Source organism: Rana temporaria, chromosome 1 (genome assembly GCF_905171775.1).
Source record: "Rana temporaria chromosome 1, aRanTem1.1, whole genome shotgun sequence".
Taxonomy (NCBI): domain Eukaryota; kingdom Metazoa; phylum Chordata; class Amphibia; order Anura; family Ranidae; genus Rana; species Rana temporaria.
The window spans coordinates 437,348,416-437,359,706 of record NC_053489.1 but is presented as its reverse complement, the minus strand read 5'-3'; the positions used below and the strand labels follow the sequence as shown (position 1 = coordinate 437,359,706).

General features: G+C 42.1%; 1 protein-coding gene across 1 annotated transcript in view; it reads right to left on the bottom strand.

Moving 5' to 3' along the window:
* Positions 1–4,324: 4,324 nt before the first annotated feature.
* The window catches only part of LOC120915641 (albumin-like), a 32,512-nt gene continuing 25,545 nt past the window's right edge, over positions 4,325–11,291 (bottom strand). The window contains exons 13-15 of the mRNA XM_040326315.1: positions 9,302–9,434; positions 6,374–6,422; positions 4,325–4,488 (exon numbers count right to left, since the gene is read on the bottom strand). Coding sequence (XP_040182249.1) covers positions 6,384–6,422; positions 9,302–9,434 — 172 coding nt within the window. The 3' untranslated portion in view covers positions 4,325–4,488; positions 6,374–6,383. The remainder of the gene's footprint in view (positions 4,489–6,373; positions 6,423–9,301; positions 9,435–11,291) is intronic.

Below are 11,291 nucleotides of genomic sequence, written 5' to 3'. Positions count from 1 at the left end.
GTGTATAAAACTATATCTATACCGTTGTCATTTTGCTTGTGGGCATTGTGAAGCCTACAGGCACTTACTTCCTGGAAGTCTTGGATAGGGAGTGATAATTGGACAGCGCACTGCATCCTGGGAAATGATGACACACATTTCCCAGGAGCATTGGAGGGAGATGATGTCAGAATCCTAGGTGGTTTCAAAGGCAGATTTTGTGGGACCGCATAGCAACAGGCATTTCCAGATGAGTAAAAAAAAAAAAATGTTTTTTTCTTTTTTAGTCGTAAGCTACAGTTTAAAGCAAAATTGTTTTTTTTGATGGAACCTCCACTTTAAGGACAGTATCCATCACAGGCTGGTTACTGGTAGGGAACAGATCTATTGAATCTCAAAGCTCTACGGTATTATCCCCTGAGTCATGGAGAGCACTCACCTACTTCTTATCTGTGTATTACCACGCTGGGAATGAAGCTGTGGAGAGCAAGGGGCCAGGATGGAAGAAGACCCGGCGCCATCTTGCCTGTTCCCCTGTGTGAACAACGGTGTCAGTTTCTGAGGGTGGCAGCCCTCATTTTTCTACTTGTCATGCTCTCCTGGTATGGGGATATCAAATCACTGCTGTGGGGTGTTGCAAAATGTCCCCGTTGGGTTGCTGTGGGCCATTGTGTTCCCATGGCCCCCTGGAGTTTCTTGTTCATGTAGCCATCTAGGACCTCAGGAAACTCCGCTGCACCTGGTCCAAATATTAAGTAGGGCCTGTCCAATCCCTAAAGAGGTGTGCCCAGCTGTCAGATGGGTTCCTGGTAAATAAGTTGGAATCAGGGTAGATTGTCTTTTTCCCAGTAGGGGGATGGATCTATGAGCTCCAGGGGGCTCATCACGCTGAGGCACTTCTGGATTGGATGCTGTATTTCTGTTGGGACTGCACCTATAGACTATGCGGCAGGCCTGGTGAGTGGAATCTGTATGCTTGATACACCAGCCTGGTCTCCAGGTGTGAATCCATAGACTGCCCAAGTCTGTAACTACTGTACCTGAGCTCTATACACTCCTGCATGGTCTTCGGTAGTGCATCTGTTGACTGTCCAAGCCTATAGCAAATTTGCTTCCTACTGTTGCATAGTCTTCAGCTCTGCATCTTTACATTGTACTAGTAAAAACCTGTCCTTTTTCTGCTACTGCTGACAGAGAAGTGTCCTCTTCGAGCTGTGTTTAGCTGTGTTAAGCGCTTTGGAGTACAGGCATACCCCACTTTTAAGTACACAATGTGACAAGAGCATGTATGTAAAATGAAAATGTACTTAAAGTGAAACAATACCTTTTTTCACTTCTAGGGTGTAGTGGGGGATAAGGGGGTTGTAGTTGAGGTCTCAGGGGCTGTAGTGGGGGTGTCAGGGGCACACTGGAACAAGGCAGGCTATGCTTTCTGAGCTTCAGCTCCTTCTATTGTGGCTGCAAAAGGTCTGTACAGTACTTGTGAGGCCCTTTACATACACACACGGGTATGTCCTTACTTGTGAGTGTATGTAAAGTGAGTGTACTTAAAGCGTGGTATGCCTGTATCTCACACCCCTTCACCCTACCTTGTTATTCTACAGCAATAATTTACAAAAAGGCATTCTTCTAGACTGATTATTGAGTCAGAATGAATGAACTGTTGCTGTGTTCCTGGACACTTCTGCCCTAGCTTTGGGAAGAACCAGCTAATCTATGACAGCTTCTATGGGGGTAGCGGTACACCTAAAAAAAAAAAAAATTCAGGTGTAGCTTGAAGTAGATGCCCAATTGGTTGCCTTTCATAAATATTGCCTGGCGGTCAAAGTTTTCTAGTTTCCATATATCAGTATACACTGACACCTTATAATTTGGTTTCTTGTTGTAAAAAGTGTTTTAGTTAGCAATTGCAATCAATTTAAATCTGACATATTATTCTAGTTCTCCACATGTGAACATTTTTACCACTCTATGCCATTCAAAATTGTCATGAGTGTACACCAATGTTTGTGCGCCCAGAAGTTCTGGATATTATTATCCACATACTTCCCTATTATTGTGTTGATAACAAAACTTATATTAGCGTAAACCACACATAATGTGGTCCCCCCCCCCCCATCCCATAGGACACAGTCTGCTACCATTGGGGTGTCTGGGTTGGTGACTTACACTTATAGAACGTAATAAGTTCATTATTCTTAATTAAATTGTATTGACTTGTCTTCCACGTATTCATACTTACAACACAAGCTCAATATACCAGTGTGTCTACTGGTTTGCACCTTGTTACCTCTTTGTCTTTTTGTGTTGATGAGACAATAAAATCGATTGAACCTAAAACTGTTGTGTTTATAGCCCAAGCATTTGAGCTAATTGATTACTTAGGACAACAAGAACAGTTTTGGACTAAAACACTTTTCATACATGAGACCCATTTTATTTAAGATGTCATTATCTCAAGACAAAGGCATCTCCTGGGGGCATGGACAGTAAATACTCTGTTGTCATCTCTCGATGTTGTATTATTTTGGTCATTTGAATATTAGTTCAAAGCTCAGTTTCCATGCTGTTTATTCCCTATGTGCACTGTAGGGGCTAATGCCCTGTACACACGATCGGTCAATCCGATGAGAACGGTCTGATGGATTTTTCCATCAGTTAACCGATGAAGCTGACTGATGGTCAGTCGTCCCTACACACCATCAGTTAAAAAACGATCGTGTCAGAACGTGGTGACTTAAAACACGTGCTGAAAAAAACTAAGTTCAATGCTTCCAAGCATGCATCGACTTGATTCTGAGCATGCGTGGATTTTTAACCGATGGACATGCCTACAATCGATCGTTTTTTTTATTTCAATTTTTTTAACGATGGATAAATAACCGATGGGGCCCACACACAATCGTTTTGGTCTGATGAAAACGGTCCATCAGACCGTTCTCATCGGATTGACTGATCGTGTGTACGTGGCATAAGCATAGACATTTTAAGACCTGGCATCTTAAAGTTAGTTGTTCACAGACTACCTGCTGAAGCAGTGGTGGAGTAGTGTAAATCTTCTCATTGCATTGGGGCTTGGTGTACAATCCTTTTATTCACATTAGTGGCCAGTGTGAAGGCACCCCTTACATTGGTGGTCAGTGTAAATCCCTCCTTACATTGATGGTTACTCTGAATGTTTTAGCATTAGTGGTCAGTGTAAATCCCCATTACATTAGTGGTCAGTGTAAATCACGATTACATTGGTGGTTCACGTAGAAGCCCCCTTAAATTGGTAGTGAGTGTAAATCCCCCCTTACATTGGTGGCCAGTGTAGAAATCTCCCTTTATTGGTTGTTGATGTAAAATCCCCCATTACATTGGCAGCCAGTGTAAATTCTTCATTACATTGGTGATTAGTGTACATTGCCCTTTACATTGGTGGTAAGTGCAGAATTGCCCTCACACTGGTGATCAGTGTTAATCCCCCTATACATTTGTAGTCAGTGTAAACCCCCCCTAACATTGGTGGTCGGTGTAGAAGTGTACCCTTACATTGGTGTTCAGTAAAAATCTCCTCAACAATGTAAATTCCCCCTTACATGGAGGTCATTGTATATTCCCCTAACACTGGTGGTTGGTGTAACCAATGATGATGTGCTGTAACCTTTAGTAATCAATCAATGAGCAGTAAGGATGTGCACTAACCTTTTGAAACCAATCATTGAGCAGTAAAGATATGCAGTAACCTCTAGCAACCAATCAGTGAGCAGTAACAATGTGCAGTAACATCTAGCAACCAATTGGTGAGCGGTAAGGATGTCCAGTAGCCACTAGCAACCAATAAACAAGCAGAAGTCATGTGCTGTAACCCCTAGCAAATTATAAGTGATCCATAATGTGTGTTGTAACCTCTAGCAGCCAGTCAGTGAGCGGTAATGATACACTGTAACCTCTGGCAATCAATCACAGTCTCTGCCTGATCTGATTAATTAAACAAATTGTGAGTCTAGCTGCTGACTCAGAGCAGGTGGAGAGCGAAATTGCATGGAGGGGGGCCCAAGAAAATGTTTGCCCAGTGTCCAGATGGCCGTGGTGCCCACTACAGTAATTTCCAACTTCTAGAGGTATCACATAGGTATGGTATATGCATAGTTACAGTGCTACAAGCTGGACCAATGTAACTATTTACAAAAAAAAAAAACATGCCTGAAATTATGTGTGCATATATTATTATTTGCTAGAGAACTTCAAAAAGTTTAAAACTGAGTCTTTAACTTTAATTGAGGCTTTAACTGCCTAATTATGTTATGTTGTATACTATCAGTTATAACACTGAATTTCATAAAAACAGACACCAAGATCATCCAGTTCTGAAGAATTTATTTTTTCATTATTTTGCAGTAAAACAATGGTAGTTTTTTTCTACTTGAGTCTTCAGAGACATGTATCAGCGACATGTATTTAATGACCAGTTAATGATGATTTAACCTAGTGGCTCATGGCTGTCTTGTTCTATCAGCTTGTGGCCTGTTTAAAGAAAGGAAAAATCGGATTTATATATTGAAAAGAAAACCAACATAAATAAGATATGTAGTAGAGGAGGTTCAACAGTCATTTTTAAGTGCAGGTTTGAAACTAATTGGTTGCTGGAATGGGACAAATGGATAAACCCCAAATGCTTCTTCATTTGTTTGGTTTGTCTACTCTCCTGTGTCAGGAATTGCAGGAGAACTCATGCTTTGAGATTGGAATGCCAATCATAATGCAGCTAAAAGAATACAAACTAGTCCAATCTGACCACGAAAAAGATTTGTTTTGGGGTTATATACATAGATATGAAAGGTAAAAGAAGATGAGTAATGGGTACTTATATTACCAGCTAAAATATTCCCTCAGGCCTCGTACACACGGACGGACTGTCCGCTGAAAACTGTCCGCCGGACCGTTTTCAGCGGACATGTCCGCCCGGAGATTTCTGTCTGATGGTTGTACACATCATCAGACAGAAATCCGCACGTACGCGATATGCGGTGACGTGGCCGCACCGTCGCCGCGACGATGACGCGGCGACGTGCGCGGCACTGGAAGTTCAATGCTTCCACGAATCACTTTGACGCATGCGAGGGATGGTGGCCGATTGGACATGTACGGTGAGTCTGTACAGACGACCGAACATGTCCGACGGACAGGCTTCCAGCGGACATGTTTCTTAGCATGCTAAGAAACATTTGTCCGCTGGAAAACGGTCGGCTGGACAAATGTCCGCTGGAAACCTGTCCGATCGGCCGTACACACGACTGAACATGTCTGCTGAAACTGGTCCGCGGACCAGTTTCAGCAGACATGTTCGGTCTTGTGTACGGGGCCTTAAACAAACTTCCTAAAAGAGTGCACTGAATCAAATGTATCAATACGTATGATTTCTTAATGGAATCATTGATTTGTTTTGTGCTGTTTTTCTAGGCAGCGCTTGCTCACGCCTTAACTTTTCTCTTCTAGGTATTTGGGAGCTGGCAAAGATTAGCAGTCCATCTGTGCACATATGGTGGATTTCCTTACATGTGCGGAAGAGAAAGAAAGATGGGCACTATAGCACCCTCTAGCATTTGTGCGCATGTGCGGAAATCCACCACGTGTGCGCACATGCACAGCAAATGTTGCTGCTTAGTAACACACTGCCTCCTGGGATAGCTGTGATAAAGCAATCCCAGGAGAAAGCTGGGCCTAGCCTAGGCTGGAAACCAGAAAGCCCAGACCAGCACACAACAGATAGGTGAAAAATTATAATACTTTTTTTTAGCATCCTTGTAAGAGGGAGGGAAGAGGGACAAAATGTTTTTTTTCCCACTTTAACATGTTCATTAGACCAAGTCTAAAAAAGGTATTCAATTGAGGTGGAACTCAGCACTCTGTAGTGTGCAGCCAGCTTAAGATGGGGTACAGAGGGTCACTGCAGCTGCCCTGCAGCATTCTAAACACATGAGGTCGCCAGTTTGGCATAAGCGCCATGTATAGAATGGTTTACATTTTCTCAGTGAATAAAAAGCATGAAGCAGGTGGAAAGTGTGCCATCGCCCACCTGCTTATCTACCTCATCCAATCAGAGAACACTTTGCATCTATTGAAAATATGCAACGTGATCTCTGAAATGCACCTCTCCTGAGTGGGTGATCTTCTGTGTTCACAATGCAGCAGGGGAGCCGCTCAGCACGGGACCCAGAAACTAGCTGATATCACAGTAATAGCCGTGTCTACTACAGTGATTTTCAGCTTCCACAGCTATGGTATATGTATAGTTACATTGGGCTAAGCTGGACCAAATTGACTATGTAAAAATATCCATAAATGGTGGATCACTTACTCATGTAGAAATACAAATACATATAACATTCATGCATAGTGCAAGACTTACCTGTTCCATGTCAATGGCCCTTAAGTATTATTTCAAGAATGCCTACTTTCTAAAATATACAAAAACAACAGAATTCATTTATTATTAAAGAAGATACAAAACAGTTCAGTCACTTTTGATAAAAAAAAAAGTAATCTTCACCCAACAGCCTATAAGGCCTCGTACACACGCCCGAGAAACTCGACGGGCGAAACACATCGTTTTGCTCGTCGAGTTTCTTGTGAAGCCGTCGAGAAACTCGACAAGCCAATTTTCTCCATTCCCGTCAAGGAAATAGAGAACATGCTTTATTTTTGGCTCGTCGAGTTTCTCGACAGTTTCCTAGACGAAAATGTACACACGACCGGTTTCCTCGGCAAAAAAATATCTCCCAGCAAGTTTCTTGCTGGTTTTTGCCGAGAAACTCGGTCGTGTGTACGAGGCCTGAGGCATCTAACATAGCCTGCTAGTTGAACTACCAAGCAGTGGTTATTTGAGAATAATGTATATTGTGCACAAGGTTTCTACAGTAACTAATAAGCACACTTTTTGTGCATTTAACGACCGTTTTTCGAGTTGTAAAAAATTACGTTTTTTTTTTAATGTCATTAAAAACGATTGTGTGTGGGCTTCAGAGCATTTTTCACGATGTAAAAAATGGGCATTAAAAATTTTGAACAATTTTAACGTCGTAAAAAATGGTCGTCTGTGGGCTTTAACGACGTGGAAAAAAACGTGCATGATCAGAAGCAAGTTATGAGACGGGAGCGCTTGTTCTGGTAAAACTAGTGTTCGTAATGGAGTAAGCACATTCATCACGCTGTAACAGACTAAAAAGCGCAAATCGTCTTTTACTAACACAAAATCAGCAAAAGCAGCCCCAAGGGTGGCGCCATCCTAATGGAACTTCCCCTTTATAGTGTCGTCGTACGTGTTGTACAGCATTTTTTTTTCACGATCGTGTGTAGGCAAGGCCGGTTTAACGATCATGTTTAAAAAAAAAATAGTTTTTTCTAGACCATTAAAAACGTCATTTTTTACAAACCGAAAAACTGTCGTGTGTACGCGGCATTAGACACACTATTTAGCATCAGATATTTGAAAGATGCACTGACATCCGTGATTTACTAAAGTATTTTTATTATTTAGGTACTTATAAAGCGTCATCAATTTATGCAGCGCTTTACATATACATTGTACATTCACATCGGTCCCTACCCTCAAGCTACAATCTAAGGTCCCTAACTCACATTCATATACTAGGGCTAATTTTAGATAGAAGCCAATTAACCTACCAGCATGTCTTTCGAGTGTGGTAGAAAACCAGAGTACCCTGAGGAAACCCACGCAGGCACAGGGAGAACAAACTCCAGGCAGGGAGTGTCATGGTTGGGATTCGAACCAGCAACCCTTATTTTACTGCTAGGTGAAAGTGCTACCCACTACACCACTGTGCTGCCCAAGTATGATGGGGCATACCTGTGTTCACTTCAGTAAATCAAATAGATAAAAAAAAAATTAAATAAAGTTTGGGAATGCCAACCCTGTCTTCTTGCATACTTTGGCAGTAAGATTTGCCTGCCACTCTGTTCCTCTTCATGCTTCATCACACGGTATAAAGTAAATTAAAAACCAAACAAGTAAAGCAAGACCTCCTCATAATAGAGAGGTGTTCAGATCCAGGAACTCCAATGCATATTGTTCACCAACAGGGTTCCCAAGAAAATTAAAGTAGGCGTAACTTTTCAGAATTTATCAAAAACTGGAGCATCAGTTTTGGGTGGACTGGTCCTTTAAAGGTAACCAGGATCACTTCACTTCAGCTCAGACTTTAGGCAGTGTCTGCAAGAGCTGAACATTGCACCCACTGATCGCGGGTGCAATGTTTTGCAGGCTCCCGTTCCCGCAAAGTTATGTGAATTAAATGTTTTTTGAAATGGTGAACTTAGCCTTTAATCTGGGTACAGTTGATAATAAGGCAGCTAATAGTCATGAGAAGAGCTAACAGACATGTTTTGCCATCTTTTACCTAGTTGACCAACAATCTCCTGCCCCTGAGAAGGCAGATGATTGTGGGAACAACAACTTTACTAGATAGTTACATAGTTAAATAGTTAGTCAGGTTGAAAAATTAAACAAGTCCATCCAGTTCAACCACAAAAAAAATAAACAAACAAAATAAAAAACATAGTACAATCCCATACAGCCAACTCCATACCCACAGTTGATCCAGAGGAAGGCAAAAAAAAACAGTGCATTAGAAATCTTGTCCCAAATGATAATGATCCCTGCACCAATCCCTCAATTGTTCCCTAAGCTGAATTTTGTAGCAATAGTATACCCAGCTGCTTGAAGATGGTCATCGTAATTGTATGGACAACAGCTCTCGAAACCCTACCTCTTACTTCAGATCTCTAGTGACATGGGGGTTATTTACTAAAGGCAAATACACTTTGCACTTAAAGTGCAAACTACAAGTGCACTTGAAATTGCACTGAAAGTGCACTTGGAAGTGCAGTCGCTGTAGATCTGAGGGGGACATGCAAAGAAAAGAAAAAACAGCATTTTAGCTTGCACATGATTGGATGATAAAATCAGCAGAGCCTCCCCTCATTTCAGATTTACCCCTCAGATTTACAGCGACTGCACTTTCAAGTGTAATTTCAGTGCAATTTCAAGTGCACTTTGCACTTGTAGTGCAAAGTGGATTTGCCTTTTGTAAATAACCCCCATAGTATTTATATGTAAGCACTATCTACACTTGTAAGAGTGACAATGCTGATTGAATGACATTTAAAATGGATTGACTGCTCATGACAACACTGTAGATATGGGACTCACAACATTCAGAATTTAAAAGAGAACTTATTGTGCATGAACAACAGATATGGAAACAAAATTCCATTGTAGTTGGCATTATACACATTGCACAGCAATCACGTTACATACCTCGGTATCAAAGCACAGCTGGTGGCCCTCTGCTGCACAGCATTTTTCAACTGTTTTTCGAACACCTTCAATAACCTCTGTACGTTTTTCTTGCCCACAGTCAGGCTTCATTTTCAAGTATTCAACCAACAATCTGTAAATAAAATTACAGAAAAATTACACCACAGTAAAATGTTAAGAAAGGAAATTTAGGATTTCATGCATTCATATTGTATGTTCCAATTTATGTTACACAAAAACCAGTTAGGGTTCTTGTTGGGTACTTATTAATTACTTCTAGTTGGAAGGTGTGATGTAGAGTGAGGCCTCGTACACACGACCGAGTTTCTCGGCAAAAACCAGCAAGAAACTTGCTGGGAGATATTTTTGCCGAGGCAACCGGTCGTGTGTACATTTTTGTCGAGGAAACTGTCGAGAGCATGTTCTCTATTTCCTTGACAGGAATGGAGAAAATTGGCTTGTCGAGTTCCTCGACAGCCTGACAAGGAACTCGACGAAGAAAACAATGTGTTTCGCCCGTTGAGTTCCTCGGTTGTGTGTACGAGGCCTGAGGGATAAATGGGCATGCATGCATGCGTTTTGCCACATTCCAAATGCTGTCCATAAAGAAAAAATGCAGCATGTTCTACCTTTGTTGACTGCACTGCAATGCACTGCACTGGTGTGAACTAGGGCCATTGGAATCCGTGTTAAACACCGTCCATGTGTTTTTGAAGCAGAATAAAAAACTGCATCTGGTATGAACCATGGGTCCTTAGATAGAGCAGAGTTGGGTTAGCGTCTCTCCAGTGGTCTCTGCAATGACCAACTGCTGACGATCATGCCTGGGGGTTATTTTTTAAAACACAGAGCACAATGTAACACTGAGGTATCACCCAGATACTCTGACTACTAAAAGGACAAACAATCCTTTTTTTCTGGCCCATCCACAGCCATAAAACTTGATGAAGAGGGTAGGCTTAGTTCCTAAAATGCATTGGTTGTTTACGTCATTTTTGTCTGATCTTTTAAGCAAATAAATGTGTTATCTGTGGACTTTAATAGATCACTGTGATGCTCCTTTCATACATGTTCCCTCCTTAGTCTCATGCCAGAATGGTATTGGAAGCTTGACTAACCTGGTCTTCCACTGCAGCCCAAAAAAATAACATAACATATCATATCATGCTTACCTGCTCTGGGTACTGATTTTGCACAGAGCAGCCCCAATCCTCCACTTCTCTGGTCCCCCATCAGCAATTCTGGGCTCCCCCTCTTCTCCATGTGCCAGCATAGGGAGCATTTTCCTATGGTGGCACATGTGCAGGCTTGATCCCAAGCCCCATGTCTCATTGACACATGCAGTGTGGCTCGGCCATGCCCCCTGCTCTATTATCACTGGATTTGTTTGACAGCAGCAGGAGCCAATGGCTTCTATTGCTTTCACAGAATCCAGTAGGGAGGGGCTTTCTTTTTACCTTTTTACATTGATCCCTATGAGATTGCTGGTGACACCCGATCTCATCCTCTGATTCTGCAGACGGAGGAAAACCCTATTTTTCCATCCGTCTGCGGATCGGATCGGGTGAACATGGACAGACAGTCCGTGTTCATCTGATCCCCCCATAGGGGAGAGCGGAGATCTGACAGGGCGGTCCCTGTACAACCCCGCTGAGCAAGCAAAGGTTCACGGGGCCGATCATCACGGATCCATCCCGTGTGAAAGAGGCCTAAAAGTATAACAACATTTCTTGTTTTATAGTTTTTAGTAGAGTGGAGATGGATTCGGACCCATCAGTTTTTATTGTTGTCTGTGACCCCCATTAAGGAGGTTCACCCTTTCTATTTGTCCCGTTTACCATTATCATTGAAAGTGAAATAAAAAAAAAATTCCATCATTTTGGGTTGTCCCCAGAAAAGTAATAGATGGGAAATCTTCAAATGGGAGCACTAGTTCTGGTTACCTGGGGGTCCCCAAGGAATTCCCCTAATTTTCAGGGATTTCCTCTCA